The 22,941-nt window shown below is 31.8% G+C and overlaps 1 protein-coding gene across 2 annotated transcripts in view; it reads right to left on the bottom strand.

Moving 5' to 3' along the window:
* DDHD1 (DDHD domain containing 1) overlaps window positions 1–22,941 on the bottom strand; it is a 71,155-nt gene that overhangs the window by 23,031 nt on the left and 25,183 nt on the right. For both annotated transcript variants that reach the window (XM_006920176.2, XM_006920175.3), the window contains exons 3-6: window positions 15,310–15,438; window positions 14,072–14,219; window positions 7,693–7,799; window positions 2,777–2,883 (exon numbers count right to left, since the gene is read on the bottom strand). In XM_006920176.2, the coding sequence (XP_006920238.1) occupies window positions 2,777–2,883; window positions 7,693–7,799; window positions 14,072–14,219; window positions 15,310–15,438 (491 nt within the window). The remainder of the gene's footprint in view (window positions 1–2,776; window positions 2,884–7,692; window positions 7,800–14,071; window positions 14,220–15,309; window positions 15,439–22,941) is intronic.

Raw genomic sequence — 22,941 nt, 5'->3', positions numbered from 1 at the left:
CCCAAATTCACCTATTGTTAGCATTTTATCCTATCTTCATCACTTTTTCTGTTTCTATAGCGTGCACACACACACACACACACCCTTTTGTGAATTGAGGATATATTACAAATGTCATGGTCCTTTATCCCTAAATACTCCACAGTGTATATATCCTAAGACTAGGAATATTCTTTTCCATAACAAATTTATTTTGATTAAATATTTTATCTAATCTAATATTCAAATTTAAATTTTGTCAGTTGATCTAATAATATCCTTTGTAGCATTTTCCTCCATCCAGTCCAGAACACAGCCTAGGATGAGATGTATTTAACTATCATGTCTCTTTAGTCTCCTTTAATCTGGAACATTTTCCACAGCCATTCTTTGTCTTTTCTGATATTGACATTTTAAAAGAACATAGTCCCATTCTTACTTTTTTATTAGAACTTCCTCCTTTTGTGTTTGTCTGATGTTTCTTCATGACTGGAATACTGCAGAAATGATGCTGTGTCCTGAGTGTCCCTCAGTAACACATAGTAAAGGATGTTGCCTGATTTCTCCACTGTATACCTTTTCTCATTTTTTCAACTAATAAGCAGTCTGTGAGGATACACTTTAAGACCATGCAGACATCCTGTTCCTCATCAAAATTTTACCCTCAATTTAGCATCCTTTGATGATTCTTGTCCAATCTTCTCTTACCTAATCCTACCATGACAGCTGCAAACTGAAGATTTCCAACTCCAACATTCCTTCCACATTTACCAGCGAGCCCCTGACATTCTACTATAAACAAAGGACCTTCCTTCCCCGACTTGTTTACCTATTTATACATGTTATGGACTTATGAACTTTTCAATAATTTATAATTCTTTTTTACATTATCCTTATTATAATTCTATATTAAAAGTACTACTAATTTCTTACAATAAGTAACAATAATGAATAATAGCACCAGAGGAAAAGCTCTAGGTATTAGGTATGCTCATTAGATTGGGGGGTCATTGTTTTCTGGCCCTTTCAGGAGACAGAGGTAGGAAATATATGCATGTATGTACAATATATACTTTTAATATATAGATAATATCTATATAACACCCACATATTTTCAAGATCATAAATTCACAATAATTCCCTCAATTCCAATGCCCCTCCCCCTAAGGGGTTCCTTATGCCCAAGTGACTGCTTTAATTACAAACATTTGGAAAACACTGCTCAAGATTGCTGATGAATCTCAAAGTTCTCAGTGCTTTTCCACAAAATTCAACTGGATCAAAAACCTAATTTAAAACACTGCGTGTTCGCTTTCCTTTTCATTTAACTTAGCTATCAGTTTCCTCTTTCTATTGAATATCTGTTTTATTCAATTCCATTCTGAGAATAATTATCTTTAAAGATATAAGAGCAAAACAAAAAGTGACCATTTTCTCAGTGACCATGGCCACAGCTTTGAGTCTGACACTTTTTCTAGTTGTTTTTTTTTTTTTTTTTTGCTGTTAATGTCAACTTAAAACTTGTAAAAAGTCCTCATTATTACTCTTGGGGGGACACATCTCAGCACATTTTAGCCATGAACATTCTAGATACCTGCTTAGGAGTACTACCAATGATATACGTGTGTGTGTGTTTATAAGGCATATACATATGGAATGTGTTTGTGCGTATGTGTATAGTAATATGCTCGCAGCCATTCTCTTTCCTTTTTTCTCCTTACGGGTTTCACTTGCAGTATTATATATAGTTCAATTTCTGAGCCTCTGGAGCATACTTAACGATGTCCACTGCACACTATAAAGAGCTATGAACTCGTACATTATTAGTATTCTATTTCACCAGCTAAGCCTTTCTTGGTTAGAATTAGGTTCAGAACAGCAGTTCTTCTTGTAGCTTCTTTTGCCACGTAGCTTTGTTTTTTACTGGTGTCAATCAGATCAAGGCAGACTTTGCCCAATACTGGTGTAGGGCGATGAGGGGATATAGAAAGAAGAATGGAGAAAAATCCTAAGGGGATGGTAGCCAGAAGAGAAAGAAGTTTCTGTGGCACCTAACCAAACATACTTCTGTAGAGATGTAAAGGATGTCCTGAGTGAAGTCAGGGAATGACTATGAATGAACAAAATCAGAAATGGATGGCTTGGAGCAGCACAGAACAGCTCTACTGGTTATTACTCCTTGCACCAGCTTCCTCGTCCTTCAAATGAGGGCACTAATCTTACCTACCTCATAGGGTTTTGAGGAGGATTAAACAAGTTAATACGTGCTAGGAAATTACTAAGGTTATTCCTATGAAACAGAACTCTTTTTCTCTTACCAATAAAATGACAAAACACATTTGTTAAAGATTCTCTCATTCTTCTGAACAAACTTTCACTCTTCGCCCCCCTTTAGGGTTATCTTTATAATGTATAAGTAACATTACAATTTGAGAACTATATGAATCCACTACAGAAAACAAACAACAAAAACAAGTCTATTATATACAAAAAATTTGAAGGAAATTTCTAACTCTTTTGTGAGGACAATAATCACAGATATGATGAATCAGATTTATGAAAACTGATATTTTTCAGAGCTATTTTTTAACTACTCTCCCACTTCCAAGATTATTAATTTTATTAAGGGTCCCAATGTGCAGTTTGAAGACTATCAAATTCACTATTACATATAGGCTATTTATAGATTAAGAGAGTCCTGTAATTTCTCATTTACTTGTATAAAAACAGCATAAAATGTTAAAATTCAGGACACATGAATTTTACTTAACAGCAACAAGATAATCATGATACTTACTTCATCTCTATAAAGTGGGCTAGTATAATACATTATGTCCATTGCACTGCTGTTCAACATATCCCTTAAACCTCGTACTTTGTCAGGAGTAATGGAATCAACAGTGTCTACAAATAAAAAACAAACAAAACTTACAGAAGATATGTTTTAGGAAAAAAAATAAATTGTAAAAAAAAATTATATTCCCTGAAATAAAAAGTTTTTAAGTTAACATATTCAGGATTAGCTTTAGATCTAATCAATCTGTCCTCGCAACATATAGCAAGAAAAAATTGTAAAAGACAAAAAGGGGACATGGGAAGAAAAGGAACATCAAAGAATGAAGGCCATTATCGAACCTATAAAGCCTCACCCTTTTTGTATGTACTGGCTTTTACATAACTTTCAGGGGTACCCAGAGCAAAACCAGGCCATCTCTATTCCTGGAACAAGTGTCAAAGGACACAATCTCACTTTTTCTGTACCTCCTCTTGTTTCCTCTCTCTTCTTTTTTGGCCTATGCATCTCAGGCCTGGCAACAACCATGTGGAATGCCTAGAGTCACTGGTGGCAAATCAGCAACAAACTAAACAGTTTCCTTCTCCTTTACATGTATCTATCTTTAGTGAACCAAAGATCCTATGGGCAAGAGTTGTCAAATTACAAACATGCACAAAGGCAAAGGCAAATCAGCAATGGGCCTCTTCAGTAAACAAGATGAAGTTGGTGTAATTTACTTAAGAAAAAAAAAAACTATTACATAAACTGCATTGTAAACACATTCAGCCTTCTGTGAGTTACAGCTAACCTATGGAAATTCTACCATAGGAAAATTATTCTATTAAATGCCTAATAAAAATGATTAGAGATGCAGAAAAATTTGCATTTCTTATAGATGTACAAAGAAGTTCTATGCTTGGATGAATATCATGGTATGAAAGCACAAAGTGGGCAGAGAAGCCTTGTATTTTTAGTCTAGTGCAATTTCTCTTATCTTCGTTTTTCACTGCAGTGGTTTAAATCATTTTATTTTTATTTATTCCCCACTTTTATACAATCTAATAACAACTAGAAGGCAATAATTCAAGCAAAACCTAGAAGTCTTTTCAAAGATTTAAAAGGGAATATTGTGGCTATTCATGGGTAGGTAGCACAGCAGAGTTATTTATAGCCTGTGCTTATTTTATATTGTAAAAGATGTGACTACCATGCTGATAAAAAAGTTTAAATATCATTTTAATGCATTTCTAAAAAAAAAAAAGATTTTACTGTGAAATACATATACATACAAAAGAAGGCATTTCATGTATATGTATAGCTGAAAGATGATTTATAAAAAAAAACCCTAGCTTTAGAATATTGCCAGTATCTGAAAACCACAGTATATCCTTAAATGATCACATGCCCCCTCTCTCCCACCTCTAGAAGTAACCACCAATATGAGGTTTGTGTTAATCACACTCTTGCTTTTCTTTATAGATTTCCTTCATGTCTGTTAACAATTTTAGCCAATTCTGTAGCACTTATTATGTGCCAGAGCCTAAATATTTTATATCATTTTGTCTGTTTCTGAACACTATGTAAATTGAGTTATCATTCATAGTTTGTTGCACATCCAATATTATGTTTCTGAGATTCGTGGATATTGATGTTTATAGCTGTAATCCACTCATTTTCAATGCTGTACACTATTCCGTTTATACATATCTCGCGATTTAGCCATTTCCTTTGAAAGACATTTGGGTTGTTTCTAAGTTCTTGCTAATATAAACTACACTCCTAATAACGGTGTTGTACATGTTTCCTGGTGCACGTGTGTAGGAGTTTCTTTAGGGTATATATGAAACTGCTGTGTCATAGGGCACATGCACATTCAAGTTTATAAGATAATGTCAAATTGTTTCCCTAAGTGATTGTACCAATTTATATTCCCCCAATAGTCAATGAGAATCCTCATTGCTGCACATCCTCACCAATACTTGGTATTATTACATTTTTAAATTTTTGCCTAACTGATGGGTGTGAATATTTCACTGTGGTTTTAATTTCCATCTCCTTGATTACTAATGAGATATACACTGTATATGTAAAATATATTTTTAAATATACAAATATATTTAAATATATAAAATACATACATATAAATGTGGTATATGTATGTATCTATTATTTCTGTCTGTATTTAAGTTTCTTATTCTTTATTCTGTATATTAAACCTTTGGTGGTTATATCTGTTTCTCTGTTACAACATCTTTTCCCAGCTTGTGGTTTGTTTTTTACTCTTTATGATGTTTCTTGAGAAATAGAAATTCTTAATTTTAATATAATCAAATTTATGTATGATTATAGTTATTTTTTTTGTATCTTAGGAAGACACTCTCCTATATTTTTGCTAATACTTTTAAAAGTCCTGGCATTCACTGTGGTCAAGACATGGAAACAGCTGAAATGTTCTTCAATATATGATTGGATAAAGATGTGATACATATATACAATGGAATATTACTAAGCCATAAAAAAGATGAAATACTGCCATTTGTGACAACATGGATAGATCTTGAGATTATCATGCTAAGTGAAATAAAACAGACAGAAAAAGTTGAGAACCATATGATTTCACTTATATATGGGTCATAAAACTGAAAGCAACAAACACACATGACAAACAAACAGAGACTCATGGACACAAACAGCAGATTAGTGGTTATCAGAGGAAAGTCGGGGATAAAAAGGGGTAAAAGGAGTCAAATATATGGTGATGGAAGGAAATTTAACTGGGTAGTGAACACACAATGCAATATAGATATGACATGTTATTGTACACTTGAAACCTATGTAATTTTATTAACCAATGTTTCTCCAATAATTTTGATTAAAAAAAAGTCCTGGAGTTCATATATTATGTCTTTGATCCATCTAGAGTGTGACGTAGGGATTGCTTATACTCCCTCTCACTTAGGATAACCAGTTATCAAGCACCATTTATGGAACAGGTTATCCTTCACCAATGATCTGTAACGCCAGTTCTGTCATAGACCAGGTTTCCAAACTAAGCACAGGTTTAGGGAGTCTCTAGTCTAGTGCACTGGCCTATCCTTGTGCCAATACTAACCTGTCTTAATTGCAAAAGTTAATAATAGGTCTAGCTATCTACTAGAATTTACCTCCCCCTCTTCCTCTTGATCTGTATCTAGGCTATTTTGGGGCTTTTGCTCTTCCATAATAATTTTAGAATCAGCTTGTCAAGTTTCATGAAAAACTCTATTGGGATTTTGATTGGAATTACATGGAATCTATAAATCAGTTTAGGAAAGTTAACATCTCTAGGATACTAAATTATCTAATCTAATAAAATTAACTTGTATTTAATATCTACTAATAGTTTTTTCATTTTTAATATAAATGTACATAAATATAAATATACATATTTTATTATATTTATTTCTAGGAACTTTTTTTTAATGCTATTTCTAATTGTGCTGGTATACAGAAATACAATTAGTTTTATATATAGATCTTCTATTTCAGAACCTTGATAAACTGTCTTATTAATTCTAATTATTTTTCTGTAGATTTTTCCGGATATTCTGTGTTAAACTGCAGGACACTTAGTAGTGTCCACCAAGAACTGGAAAATTGGTTGGTATGGGGCAAATTCCTCCCAACCCCCACATTTGGTGTCAGAATTGTTTAGAATAGAGAGAAATGGTGGTGTTTTTCCTTTAATTTCATTCACTCAGCATAATGCTTTTTAAGATTTTATAATAGTAGTATAAACCTAATAGAAAATTACAAACTTATGGGTTTTATTAATTGTTAGTTTATCCACATTGTCTACATTCTGGAGCAGCTTATCTGGGTGAATGAGAAAAGCCCCCAAAATTGTGAAAGATGGTATATTTACACTAAAACTTTATATATGAACTGTTGCTGCTAAGAAGTCTTTTTTGGTCACTAGTTTTTTTTTTGTTGTTTGTTTGTTTTTTTACTCATTATAACTTTTGATGCTATTTTGGTTTATAAGCTATGGCTGATATTCCTAACTGACTATGAGACAGAATTGCAGACCTGGAAGAATCCTTGGAAATCATCCAGGGAGTCAGTCTGGCAAAGTGATGAATAAGGGCTCTGGCATCGTACGGACCTAGACTATGCCTGCTATTCTTAGTAAATTCAACTTTTACTAAGTTTCAGTTTTTTTAACAGTAAAATAGAGAAAATAAAGCAGGTATTTCATAGATTTGTGAGAAAATTAATGAGGTACTACATGTAAAATGAACTACAGAGTGTCAGGCATACAGTAAAGGCTCCACAAATGGCAGCTGCTATTACATCTAGAAAGACTCTCTCATTTTTCAGATTATGTAAATAACTTAAACATTCTATTTTAATGGTTTTACTACTGAAAGAATACAACTTTGTTTAAGAAACACATATTTTGGCTACAGCTCTTTAAGAAAGGAAACAAAAATGATTTTACTTAAACGAATACATTATACAATTTCTCTACATTAAATTATAACTCACCAGCTCAGGGAGTGCAGGAATAACAACTAAAGAAAACAAAAACCTGATATTTTATCTTCCAAATATAGGGAAGGCAAATTATTAGAAAGAAAATGTAAGCTCATAGGAATTGTGATAACACTTTTAAAAGTACTGACAAGTTACTCTTCTGTTAAAAACTTTAGAAAAGGTTTTGTTCCCTCCACATACCCCCTAATCCAGAGTACACGCATGAAAACTGTGCTATATGTGAAATCTATGGTCCAAATCTGTGGTCCAAAACGACAGAGTTCGATACATGGGTTTTATTTTCTTAAATAATCCAGAAGAGTGAATATATCTCAAGACAGCCAAACGAAAGACCTTTTGTTCCCAACAAGTATCATTTTGTTGTCATTAGCTAAATCATTTAATTTTTAAACAAAATGTACCTCCATCAAGAGTAAGTTTTGACCGCCACTCAACAGGTAGAAATTCAACATGCGTTGCATAGTTGGAAAAATGCCTTTCTTCTATTTTTCTAGCAGCCTCTCTCATCCTAAAAAAATAAAAACAAAAAAGAACTTTATCAGAGTAACTTCACATGTTTTTATATAGTATAAAATGTCTTTAATTATAACATTTCCACTTGCTTATAACTTCATCCAATTATGTTTCTTTTAACAGTACACAATGCAATAGGTAGCAATATTAAGACACTTTCATTTCGAAGTATATTTAGACCATGCCAAATGGTCCTTCATATTTGGTCCTGTCTAAAATGTCCATGCTTAAAAAAAGTGTTGCTGGGTTTAAACAGCCCGTAACATTTATCTATACTTTTGGTTTATAGGATTAATACATAAAAGATACTCTCATGTTTTATTGGTCCAGTAACATTGTTATGGTTGTATTACCAATAATAACTCTTTTGCCTTGGTAGCCTAGCTGGTCATGGCACATGGGTTGGTGTAGGCCAAAAGGCTCCATGGATGTTTTGGACAGGACCAAATGTCTGCTAATCTCATGAATAGCACCACCACAGTCAAGATACAGATTAATTCTATCATGCCCCCATATTCCATCATGCCTTCCCTTTATAGTAGCAACTTTTCCCCATAATTCTTTAAAGCAAATCCCAGACATCACATTATTTCATCTGTAGTTTAGTATATGTTTCTAAAATTTAAGGAAAATATAACCTATTCAGTATTATACCAAAAAAATTAATAATTCTTTAATTTCTGCAAATATATAGTTCAGTGGTCCCTTTCCCCCAGTTAGATTATAAATGTTAGTTTATAATAATATTGAAACTATTTTTTTACACTTGTTTGAATTGAGCTCCAACTATAGTCCATGCATGGTAATTGGTAGATGTGTCCCTAAGTGTCTTATTCTATAGGTTCCTCTCTTTTTAGCTTTGTAATTTTTTTTTTCATCCTGCAGAGTTTCTCAGAGTCTAATTTTTAATGACTGTATCCCCATGGTGTTATTTAACATGTTCTTTGTCTCCTATCTCCTGTAATCTGATAGTAAGATATAGGGGTTTTATCAGATTCAAGTTCTACTGTTTTGGCAAGACTACTATGCCATAGGTAAATATATGCAGTTTTGTCTCTTTTTTGGTGACGCTAGCAGTTATGATGATCACTGAATATCTATTAGGTTATAATGGTTGCAAAAAGGTGCTTAAATGTCATTACCTCTCATACTTCTAAAAAAAGAAATTTCCTCACATCAAGTATTTGGCTGCTTTGTGGTACAACCAAATAGTTTCTGAGAAAAGGCAAGCTAAATGGATAATTCTTCCCTTTTATTAACAATCTTCAAAAATACTGAGTTGCTAGGTATTATGTTTTTTGACATCATTACTAACTCATAGATTTAAAAATATCTGAAGTGTTTAAACCCACTGTAACTATTATCCTTACTGATGCTCAAATTGTTCTTTCTTTGGTCACTGAGTCTCTTCAAGTTGGCTTCTGCGTATTTTTGACACAACCTCACTGGCTGTGTTTCTTTTTAAACAATTCATTAGCTTTGAGCATATTCACAGAGTTATACAACCATCACTATCTAATTTCAGGACACTTTCATCACCCCCAAAAGAAACACCATACACATAGCAGTTGCTTCCCATACTTCTTCCCCCCAAGCCTTGGCAACCATGAACCTACTTTCTGTCTCTATGAATTTGCCTCTTCTGGATATTTCATATAAATGGAATCATACAATATGTGGCCTTTTGTGTCTGGCTTCTTTCATTTAGCATACTGTTTTAAGATTCAACCATGTTGTACCATGAATCAGTACTTCGTTGTTTTTCATGATTAAATAATATTCCATTGTATGAATATGTCATTTTGTTTATCCATTCATCAGCTGATGGACATTCAGATTGTTTCCATTTTGGGGGCTGTTATGAATAATGCTGCTATGAATATTCTTTAACAAGTTTTTGTGTAGATGTTTTCGATTTTCTTGGCTATAGACCTAGAGGTGGAATGGCTATGCTACTTCTACATTTAACTTTTGAGGACGTGTCAAACTATTTTCTAAAGCAGCTGTACTATTTTATAATCCCATCAAGCAACATATGAGGGTTATATTTCCACAACCTTGCTAAAACCTGCTGTTTTCCATCTTTTTGATGAGTCATCCCAGGGGGTATGAAGTGGTATCTCTTTGTGGATTTGAATTGCATCTCCCTATTGACTAATGATATTGAGCATCTTTTAATTTGCTTATGAGCCATTCGTATATTTTATTTGGACAAATGTTTATTTAAATCCTTTACCCATTTAAAAAATTAGGTTATTTCTTTTTTACTGTTGAATTGTTAGAGTTCTTTATATATCCTAGATGCTAGATCCTTATCAAATATTTAATTTGCAATCTACCATTCTGTAGATTGTCTTCACCTTCTTGATAGTATCCTGTGAAGAACATAGTTTTAAATCTTGACAAAGTCCCATATATCTATTTTTTCTTTCATGGTTTCTACTTTTGATGTCATATCTCAGAAACCACTGCCTATTCCAAGTCATGAAGATTTACTCCTAAGTTTTAACAGTTTTATGTTTTAGCTCTTTTATTTAGGTCTTTGATTGATTTTGAATTTCTGTAAATGGTGTGAGGTAGGGGTTTAACTTGATTCTTTTGCATGTGAATATCCAGGTGTCCCAGCTAAAATTTACTAAAAGGCTATTCTTTCCTCATTGAATTGTTTTGGTACTCTTGACGAAAATCAGTTGAACTCTCAATTCTACTCTATTGATCTATGTTTATCTGCACACCAGCCAGTACCACAATGTCTTGATTACTGTAGTTCTGCAGCAAGTTAAGAAACTGGGAAATGTTAGTTTTCCATCTTTGTTCTTTTTCAAAATAGTTTGGCTATTCTGTGTCCCTTGCATTTCCATGAAAATTTTAGGATCAGATTGTCAATCTGTGCAAAAAAGACAGGTGGGATTTTAATAGGGAGTGTGGTGAATTTGTAGATCGATTTGGGAAATACTATTATCTTAACAACATTAAGTCTTCTAATCCACAATCATGGGTCTTTTCCATTAATTTAGGTCTTCTTTACTTTCTTTCAATGGCATATAATAGTTTTCAGTGTGCAAATCTTGCACTTCTTTTGTTAAACTTATTCCTAAGTATTTTATTCTCTTTGATGCTATAGTAAGTGGAAATGCTTTCTTAATTTTCAGATTGTTCATTGCTAGTGTCTATAGAATGTTGACTTTTGTATATTGATCTTGTATCCTGTAACTTTGCTGAGTTCATTAGCCCTAAGTGTGTGTGTGTGTGTATTCCTTAGAATTTTCTGTTTATAAGATCATGTCAGCTGTAAGCAAAATAGTTTTATATTTTCCTTTCTAATCTGAATGTCTTTTATTTCTTTTTCTTACCTAATTGTCCTGGCTGAAACCTATATTCAATTGTTGCACAGAAGCAGTGGGAGAAGACACCTTTGCTTTGTTCCTGATCTTGAGAGAAAGCTCTCAGTCTTTTGTTGCTAAACTATAATTTTAGCTGTGCGCTTGCCCTCTGTCAAGTTAAGGAAATTCCCTTCTATTTATAGTTTCTTGAGTGCTTTCATTGTGAAAGTGTGATAGATTTTTCTGCATCAAGACGATATTTTTTTTTTCCTTTTTTGTTCTATTACTACAGTATAGTATCCTTGATTGATTCTAAGTATTGAAGCAACCTTGTATTCTTGGGATAAATCTCACTTGGTCATAGTGTATAATCTTCTTTATATGTTGCTGTAGCCAGTTTTGTTGAGGATTTTTGTGTCCATAAGTAGTATTGATTTTTATTCATAGGAATATTGGTCTATAGCTTTTTTCCCCCCTTATGATGTCTTTATCTCATTTTAATATCAGGGTAACACCTGCTAAACAGGTAAGTTGGGAAGTCTTCTTCCTTCTATTTTTTGGAGAATTTATGAAGAATTGGTGCTAATTTTTCTTTTAATGTTTTGTAGAATTCACAATGAAGCCATCTGGTCTTAGGCTTTTTTTTTTTTTGGAAGGAAGTTTTACTTGTTAGAGGTTGATTTGGATTTTCTACTACTTCTTACTGATTACCATATATCAGTTTGGTTGTTTGAGTCTTTCTGGAATTTGTCCATTTTATCTAGGTCATCTAATCTGTTGGCATAGAATTGTGCATAGTATTCCATTTAATCCTTTTGATTTCTGTAAGGTCAGTAGTAATGGCCTCTTTCATTCCTAATTTTAGTAATTCGAATCTTCTCTTTTTATTCTTGGTCAGTCTTAACTAAAGGTTTCTCACTTTTGTGGATCTTTTCAAAGAACAGAAATAAGCAGAGATCTTCCTCATTGTTTTAAAACTTCATAGTTTTCCATTATATAAACAGCTGTAGTTTATCAACCAGTCTCTTGCTGTTAAACATTTGGGTAGTTTCCTACTGCAATTAATAGCCTTGGGCATACAACTTTCTGTATTTTTGCTTATATTATCCTTGATTCAGAAGTAAGTTTGCTGGGCCAAAGAATAAATGCATATATAATTTTGATAGATATTACAACATTCTCTCTCCTTCATTGCTTTCCACCAGCAGTATGAGAATGTCTGTTATCTATAGCCTGGCCAAAAGAGTATACTGTCAAATTTTTGGTTTTAGATAATCTAATAGTTAAGAAATGACATCTTAATGTAATTTTAATATATATTTTATGAGCATGGTTGAGCATTTCCTTTCCTGGGAAATGGCTGTCACATCTTTAGCCCTGTAAAGTAGTCAGACATTTTGCTCTTTATTTTTAGAAGTTCTTTATATATTAAGAATACTAACAGTTTATCTGTGATATAAAGTGCACATGTTTTCTCTCAGTTTGTCTTATTTTATTGCCATATGGCTTTTTTGGGATGATATAATATTTATCTATATTTTTTCTTACTGTTTCTGGATCAAGTCATTGGATAGCTTTTTCTACTCCTAAGGGTATACAAGAATTCAAACTCCCCTCAACTCTACCTTTTAAATCCATAGTACTTGTATGGTTTCATTTCTAATGTTTAAATGTGATCCAACTGAAATTTATCTTAGTGTGAGAAATGGACCCAATTTTATTTTTATCCATATGGTTATCTAGTTAACCCAATATTGTTTGTTAAAAAGTCTATCTTTCTCCATTTCTTATATATTTAATATAATACAGTTGACCCTTGAACAATACAGGTTTGAACTGCTCAGCTCCACTTATATGCAAATGTTTTATAATTAATCACAGTTCAAACCTGTGTTGTTCAAGGGTCAACTGGAGATTGGGAACCTTCATATGTGGATGGTTGACTGTATTAAATGTGGATTTTTGACTGCAAGGGAGGTCAGAACTCCTAATCCCATGTTGTTCAAGGGTCAACTGTAATATTTTGATTATATATCCCTAAAGTTGCCATTTTAAAAGTTCTATGTACATTCTAGGTTGTTATAAAGTAAATCGCTTCCCTTATCATCATAAAGATATTAGCCAAAACTTTAGACTTGAGGGCAGAATCTATTTTAATACCCACATAGTCTAAAAGTTCCTTTTTTTTTTTTTTTATATAGCAGATACTCAAGTAATGGTTACAGACACATTTTATAAGTTTGTCATCTTTTCAAATGTTCAGTTTTAAAAGGTATGAGTGTATACAAGAAAGAATCTATTTTAAGATTCTAATATTATTTTACTCGTTTGATGGCTATACAGTTCTCATATATTTCATTATGATATAATAGTTATGACGTGGTGTGTGTTGCCATCTGAATTTACCAAAAAAAAAAAAAAAAAAAAAAGTTCATTTAAATTAGTGATTCTCAACCATGGGTAATTTTTTCCTCCAGGAGACACTTGGCAATGTCTGGAGATATTTTTTTGGTTGTCACAATTAGGGATTCTGTTTGCATATAGTGGGTAGAGGTCAGGGATGCTGCTGCTAAATATCTTACAGTGCATAGGTCAGCCACCCATAACAGAGAATTATATGGTCAAAAATGTTAACAGTGATGACATTGAGGAACCCATTTTGACTTACAAACTAAGAAATACTACATTTGCTTAAAATACTGTCCTTTTATACACAAAACTTACACAATCCTACACTCTAAGAATCACTATCATAGTTCTCAAGTGGTTACACATGTAGACTCTGATTTTGGCAAAAAGGTATGTCTACTAAATCATTTGGTTGTAATCATCTGGAGTGATTCTTAAAAATAGAAGAAGAAGGAAAGGAAAGATGAAAGAAGATAGTGAGGACTGGAGTTTGGATTCTACAGTAGTTGGGGAATGTATTCATCAAAGAACTCACATGGCTGTATTTTTGATAATTCTTCCTTGGTCCATCTTCTGCCCAATGCCATGGACAACAAATACAATATGCGTAGTCTGTGATGGCTTGTCCTCTAATGTGGCTTCTTCTACATAACCTCTATGAAGTCTGGTCCCACTACTTGATGCTGTAGACAAAATATAATTCTAAGTTCACTATTTATTCCAGAAACAGCATTTTCACAATATATTTAAAAAAGAAGAAAAGGAAATAGTATAAAAAAATTCTGCTGGGTTGGGAAGGGATAAAATTTGTAAGATGATGTTATTGATTGGCTCTGATAGAAAGTGTTAAATTGGACAGGACACCAAAGCCAGAAACCATTAAAAAAAAAGAAAAAAAAAGAGAAGGAAGGAAGGAAAGAAGAACAAATTGAGTACATAAAAATTTTAAACTTTGAGAAAAAGTACCATAAAACAAAAATAAAAGATGACAACTGGGAAAAATTTTACAAAATATGACGTACCATAAGTTAATTACCTGAATATACAAAGAGAGCTTACCAAAGAGTGAAAACACAACCATTCAAATAGCAAAATGGGCTAACGATATAAGGTAATTCACAAAGCAAATACAATTGACTATTAAAAATATAAAGATATTCAAGGATATCTCTTATCAAAGAAATTAAAATAAAAATGGATAATAAAAAATTATATCAGACTTGACAGAAAATTTTTTTAAATTTATTTTTTGACATTGCTCTCACATCTTCCATTCAGTCTTTTCTTTCTTTCAGTCAAACTTCTTTAAAGAGCTGTCTATTAACCCTGCTTCCATTTCTTCATCTCGTACATAAGCTTCAATACATGCCAATCTGGCTTCTGTCCCATCAATCGATCTAAGTCACCAATGACTTAATTTCACTAAATCCAATGGAAAATTTTCAGTCTCCATTTTCTTTGATACTATGTTTCAATGGCTATGTTTTATTTTCACACAACTGTCTCTGGTTTGATTGCTCTTATGCTTTCTGAAGTATAAAAGATATTTATTAATCCTATCAGATCATTCTAAATATATAATTATTCACTGATGAATGCATGTCAACTCAATCACCTTAATAAAAGTTTCACCTAGCAGACCAGTAACCATCACTAAATTTAATACATATTTAAAATATACTAAAAATAGAACTTGAATAGTCTATTCTGAACATAAGAGAAAAATTGAGATTCTCCAAATTTTGACAAACAACAGTAATATTTAACAATTACCTTTAGAAAATCCTAGTTTTTGGGTAACTGTTCTTGCAATCTTAGATGTTGTTGCGTCACTATAAAGATATACTTCATCCACACTGTGCCAGTCCACATGGTTTCGACTCAACTTGAAACTATGAACAGCTGTTGCAAAAAGAAAAACTAATTTTTAAGGTCTCCAAGACTAACTTTATTTGTGTGAAAAATTATAATACACAGGTTTTTGAATCGATGTTCAAACTCAGTTAAGTAAAAAAACTATTTCATTGAAACACGCACTGAGGTGAAGCAAGTAATGGCAAGAACTTTATAAAAGATCAACCATGTTATAAGGAATGGCAAGGTGTTAGAACAACATGGAATAACTGGCTTAAGGGCCATAATTTTAACATCTAACACAGAGTTAATACATTTTGATGATTAAAGAACGGCTTTCAAGGTGATATGACCATTCTTCAGGTTTAAGAGATATACATCTTCATGAAAGTCCTAAATAGCTTTGACAGAGAAACTTAAATTCCATTTCTTCTGTTGATTTTATTTTTGGATCTGTGAAAATTTCACTCAGTACAAAACAAAAACAAGTCTCAGAGGGGGAAAAAAGTTTACCTTTAAACTAAGAAGAGAATAATCTACTTCATTAGACTATAAAGTATTTTTGGAATGGATTGTTATAGCCAATTATCGCTCGATATTGCTCACCATAACAGAAATCCAAAGATGAAAGATGTTTTAATAAGAAATCAAATAACTTTTTCTAATATTATGTTCAAATCAGTATGATTATTGTACTTCTGTAACAGAGGTATGCTTGGTGAAAATGAGCTCCAAAAAGAAAAAAAAAATCAAACCTATATGCTCCAGAAATACATAAGCTCTGTGAGGCAAGGACTATGTATTGATAATTTCGAATCACTAGCACCAAACACAGTTTCCTGGCACAGTGCCTGACACGATCACAAATTTAGTAATGCTTGTGACAGCAATGGACCAAAAAAATTGTCATATCATGTCCACCAATTCATAATTTGATAATTCTTATGAAGAACTTAAACTTTTCCTCTCTATCTCTGATACAGAGGTAAGAAAAATTCACATACCCATCTTCATAAAACCAAGGCACTTTCAAATCATTATGCTTGATTTTATTTCTTAAAATCCTCTTTAAGCAAAATATTATCTCCCATTATATATAAAGACACAGAAGTACAGAAAGATTAAGTGACTTGACACAGAGCTTGTTACTGGCAGAGTCTAACTCTTCTGATTTGAAGATGGGTTGAAAATAACCTCAAGTTAGACAAGAAAGGATACTATATAGCCTTGGTCAAGATCTAAGATCCTAAGACATTTTTTATGAAAATCTATTTCTTACTAGAGTACATAGAAAAGTAAATCCTTTCCAGGAAAATGTACTTATTAGTTATGTTACAAATGTGATTTCAAAAATTTATGAAAAACCAATTTATATTTTACTCACCTGCCAGGACACATTACTAACACTGAATACAAGACAAGATACAATTAACATAACAAACAATATCTTCTGTTCCAAAGAAAATGTACAAACTCAGCTTTTTAAATAAAAGAACTTTTCATAAATTAAAAAATCTTTTGCATAAATTTAACAATTATTTGCTTTTCTATGTTCAATCCAATTCAATACGTTAAGCCTTTTTATGTAATGTTTCTAAACCACATTTATGTTAAAATAGTTTTGAACAACATATGGTTAGAACACTGAAACTACAAGATCAAGATATTAAGAGAACAGTGTTAAGCCAACATTTCAGTCCTCCTTAAATAATCCACATACTGTCTTAAAGTATAACATCTTACTACTGGTAAACATCCCATTACTGGACTATACACATCATTTACAAATGTTTATGCCATTTATAATTAAGTAACACAAAAATAAAATAGCACAATGGATACCTTTCTATGCTTTAAACACTAATACTAATAATTTCTATGCTTTAAATACAACTGAATGCTCTAACTACAACTAAATTCTATAAGCCGGGAATATGACTACATGGAGAAATAAAACTACAATTACTGTACCTTGGGAACGCTTTCGTTTAAGACCTGCTGCATCTGTACTCTCCTTAAATCCTCTCCATTTGAACAGAGAAGGGAGGGAGAAGGGAGGGAGGTGGTAGACAACTAAGGAAGCAAAAAAACTGAGCTTCAAAGTAAATTTTAAATGAGGTTTGCTACTTTGCCTTTTTGTTGTAATAACTTTAAAAAATGAGTTGTATTTGACAAACATTATTCTAAATGCTTTATTTATACAATTTCTAATTTAAAATCAGTGAAGCAAAACATTAATGTTTATCAAATATATGCTCTACTTTTACTGAAAAAAAGGCAAATGATATCTAAATTTGTCAAAGACAAGTATGCAATCACCATTTTTAACGTTTTTGCATAGATAGAATAAAAAAATAGAACATGGCATTTTTATATGTGCATGAGATTTATAAACCCCATCTTTACAGTACTAAGGTTATTTACTCTCACCAAATTTGTGACAATGATATAGCCAACAGCTGATGTGCAATGCAATAAATAACCTTTTAAATACTGAATGCAGCTTTCCTGAGAATATACCACAGTATACATTCCACTAGATGCTTTCCATTACTGAAGTATCATGGAGCATTCTCACAGAAACAAAATATCTTTTGCACAACTCTGTTCAAGTTATTAAAAGACTTTTAAAAATGAAACTTTAAAATCAAATTGGAAGCTCTACCTTTATTATTAATGATACAATAATGAAAGATTTAATAGTGACAGAATAATAAAAAAAGGTCATTAGTAAAAATATATGCTGTGACATCTTGTAAGCATGGAACAGACAATACTGAGTAAAGCTAGACAAAGACTTGATATTTGGCAAATCAGTAGATAACCTTAAGTCGACATTTTCCCTGTCAAATATTGCCAGCTATGCATCAATAAATTTCTTTATATATTTAAGCAAGCAATTGTTTTAAAATTCACTTGATCTTGAACCTTACAAATCAGTTTCTTAACAGTTCAGTAAATGAACTACAGGACTTCTATGATTTAGTTCAAATTTGTTCTAATACGTTTGATTTTCATCTTCACTCTCTTCTAATTAATGTAACAAAGGTTAAATACCGCTCAAATATGAAAATATTTCATTCTTGTTGTATAGTATTAGACATATAAAAATCTGCTGTATATATGGATAAAGTATACTTAAAGATTTGTGCAAACAAGGTAACAGAGAAATGCTACAAGGCACCTAATAACTATGTAAAACTATATGAAATTAAATGGCTATAAAAAAACTATAGACTAGGATTAAAAACTGGGTTGTAACATAAGCACTATAAAAACATTTCATTGTCACAGAGGGATGGAAAATGACAACTGAAACAATTTTCCTCACTGAAAATGTTTCCTTGTTCATGTGCCTTCAGGTCAGTTACTGAGTAGATGTACCACTTGCAAGAAACATTTTTAAACAAAGATTCTATTAGGGGAAAGCTAACATATCCAAGTAGATCAAAATGGCCTAAATTTGAGACTTTGTTACTCGAAGAAATAAAATGTAGATTTTCTAAATCTACTAGTAAAACGAAGGGGAACCAATTCCATATTTGCTAAAAGAGAACTAATGGGAAACATATGGAACACTGGACCACACTTTGAAACTATGCAAGTGCTTTCAGATAGCTGGTCAAAATATAAAAACAAAAGGCTTTCCTTTCTAAAGCATAGAAAAATTCAGAGATTAAAAAACCCCAAACAGCCCAATATACTAAAAACAGAAAAGCATGTTTATTTAAAACATTTTTACAAAATTAAATATACATGGTTCTTTACTTTCTTGTCAAATTTAATTCTCATTTTCACTCGAAAGTCATTTGCTCTATTTGTTACAACATCTTGTTAGCATAGTTAGAACTTAATTTCTTCAACCCAAAGCACAGAATTAGGTGCACCACCGTAAGTGTAGTAGAAACAAAAAGGGCTTACTATCACTCCAAACTGGGATCAATGTTTAAGGAAATTCAAGTGCCAACAAGCATTACTTTTTTTTTCTAAAACAAAGTTTTAGTTAGGAATTCTTATGCAGTGTTAGCAAAAGTATACATAAACTCAAAATACAATTGAAAATGCTAAATTATTAAGATGCTAATGCTTAAGAAATTTTTAATATATACTAAAGTCTTACAGAGCAATGAAAATGATTTAAAGTACTAAAATATAGTATTTTCAATAAATATTCTTACTATAATTCATCTCTTAAAGAAACTTTCTTCAACATATAATTCTAAAAGCAAGAGAGTATCCAAAACAGGGTTGTGGATGACATACTGAACCTTAGAATGGAATAAATCAATAACTTTTCCTTTTAGGTAGTCTGGATAAACTGAACTTTAGAGGTAGGCTTTCACATCTCAAATCTGCCAACTATAATGAGTGAACTTCTGGCAATCTTCTTGGATCTCAGAGAAATTAAGTTAGATAAATTTATAAAAATTAAATAATAGCTAAAAGCTAGAAGGTAACAATCCTCTAATCCTTCTCCCTGCTTCTCTCCTGCCCCAGTCTTTTTGATGTCTAAAATTCTATAATGACAGTTTGGGATATCTTTGCCCAGCAACAGTGATAGAAATATGCACTTTACATGCCAAATTGCTAAAAGTTGTAAATCCTTACAGATTTACCAGCACCTGTGCTGTCATAGCACTCAATCAGCTTGAACAGTAAAAAGTCCATTTTTTAACTTTCAACACATCTGTGACATTTCTATTAACAGTGTGACTCATGTAGACAGCATATATTTGGGTCCTTTATTCCTAACAAATTTGTCAATCTCTGCCTTTTAATGGGAGTGTTAGTTCACTTATACGTATTTACTGTAGTTCTCGATGTGAATGAATTTAGGTCTACCATTTCCCATTTACTTTTTCTGGGTCTTATCTGTATTTTGTTTGTTTCTCCTTTCTCAGTTTCTTCTGAGTTAATTAAATAGTTTTTACTATTTTAATTCCTCTAATATTAAAATTTTAGACTTACAGAAAGTTGTAAAAATAGTATAGAGTTAATATGTATCTTTCATCCAGCTTCCCCTAATGTTAGCATAATTATAGTACAACTGTCAAAACTAGAAATTTACATTAGTACAATACTATCAACTAAAATATAGACTTTATTCAGATTTCTCCAGTTTTCTTACTAATATTTTTTTGTTTTAGGATCCAACCCGGGTACCACTGCTGTCATGTTTCCTTAGTTTCCTTTAAACTGTGACAAATTCCACAATCTTTCCTTGTCTTTCATGACTTTGACACTTAAAAAAAATTCAGCTTTACTAATGGATAAAAGACAAATATTTAACTATTTAAAGTGTACATTGTGGTGATGAGGTACTTATATGTTGTGAAAGGATTCTCCCCATCTAGTTAATTATGACCTTGACACCTTTGAAGAGTTCTGGTTAGTTATATTGTACACTGTCCCTCAATTTGAATTTATCTGATGTTTTCTCATAATTGGATTGAGATTATGCATTTTTTAGCTAGAGTGAGATGCAACACTAACCCTTTTAGTCCAACTGTTTTTTACTAATTCCTGCTTGGATAGATAAATTATAAAATGAGTGAAACACTAATCTAGTGGTAGGCTGAAGTGTTTACAAAATTACTTATTTGAAGGCCTGATTTTATCTGTACGATTTATCTCCAGTGAAACTCTGCGCTTTCATTAGATAGACTGCTAGATAAATGTCTCCTAGCCTAGGAGGTGGGGTGGTAAGAGAATTTTTATTTTAACTCTCAGAGAAAGTAAAATTTAGATTAAAGTATCTAAATCACAAATCTTAATTTGTATTCTAAAAAAGTTATGCTAAACTTTCATCAGTCTATTTAAATCAAATGTGTACTTCCAGTTTAGTAGAAAAATTAATAAAGAGAAAATACAAAATATATCCAATTTACTGGTGGCAACAACTATTGTAATCAAAACACAGATAAGGTCAGAAAGAAAAGGAATTAGTATTTTATTTTAATGTTCTGCAAGGCAAGAGCTCTGTTTACTTTCTTAGAAATTCTCCAGAGCACTTAATAAGTTACTAAATATAATATTTTAAAGTGTTTTTAATTATTAAATGGGATTTTCCCAGAAGGCCTCAGATGAATAACTCCACTGTACTGTAATCACCAACTCTATTCCAAATCTATTTTCAGAATGTATAATATTCAATGTCTACTGTGTTATCTTATACTTACTCTTTGTAATTGTTCTCATCTGCAGGCTCTGTCTTCCTCAATAGGTTTTAAACTCCTTGAGGATAGAAACCCTATCAATTTCTTTCACAAAAGTGCCTAGCATGGTACTATCTGCACGTGAAAGCACTCAAGATCTTCTGACATATAATATGAAGAGTCAAAACTTTATCATATATATATGACAAAAGTGAGGTGGAAAAGGTATTTCTCCCCCTCAGTTTAACGCAATACCATACAAAATTTTAGAAACTTGGAGGTGAGAAGCAAAATAATCAAAAGATTGTGATTTTTTTTTTATCTTTGTAGTTGCAATAAATTTGAGTTATTTTTCCAACAATGGTAGCTTTTTGAACAGCAAATGTTCTTTCCTTAAGACCAGTGATCATTTTCAAATGTACTACCAAATTTCCCAAAATCTTCAAAATCAAAAGTCTCAACTTAACATATAAATGTATATTTTACATAATACCGAATAACAAATAAAATGGTTAGAAATTTGATAACTATATACTGAATTGAACTTATAATCTTTGTTAATATTAAAACATGCTGATGCTTTACCTATATGCTGTAGTATATTTAAAAAAATCAATTTTTCATCTGATGAACCGCAAAGAAACATCATTTTGAAAGATTAGAACACAAAAATGTAATAGTTTAACACTTTTTCTGTTATTACCAACCAGAATTTTACTACTCAGTGTATATCCTTAAAGCTAGCAAAAAATATAATATCCTAGACTGATACTCTAGAATTGATACACACACTCAAAGTCATAATGAAAATCTACTCACACGAATAAACTATGTTCTTTCAGACTTATTTAAATGACTGGCTCATAAAATTAGAGCACTTTGAAAGAAAACAAATATTCTGCTACATTTAACATTTTAGTAGGGAATAGAAGAGAGCACATGAAATTCTAATTTTTATTTTAATAGAAATAAGATTCTAAGTAGGTGAGATCTAGAAATGAAAGTTTGCTGATTAACTTCTACAGGATGAATTACCAAGTGGGGAAAAAAAAATGCTTTGAACACAGTATGAAAAGGGGGAACAATTTAATTATATTTTTACTATTCATACTCATCCTTGTTCTCCTCCAAGCTTTTTTTTTTTTTTTTGTAATGTGTTAATAGTAAAGAATTTGGGTAGGTAAACTAGATTTGTTAAGATAAACTGCCATTTTTTGAGGCAAGACGTAAGGAAAATTAATAGAAAGGAAAAATCCAGAATTCGGTCTTCTCCAATAGCAGTGAAATTATAATAAAAAGTTCAGTCCTTAAAATACTATGAAGTAGGTTTTTGTGTTCATTTTGGTATAAATCAGGAGAGGCTACAAAATACTTCAGTCACTAATAAAAGATCACA

Source organism: Pteropus alecto, unplaced genomic scaffold, assembly GCF_000325575.1.
Source record: "Pteropus alecto unplaced genomic scaffold, ASM32557v1 scaffold86, whole genome shotgun sequence".
NCBI classification, from domain to species: Eukaryota; Metazoa; Chordata; class Mammalia; order Chiroptera; family Pteropodidae; genus Pteropus; species Pteropus alecto.
Note: the sequence above shows the minus strand (reverse complement) of the source record. Positions and strands in the feature narration are given on the sequence as shown.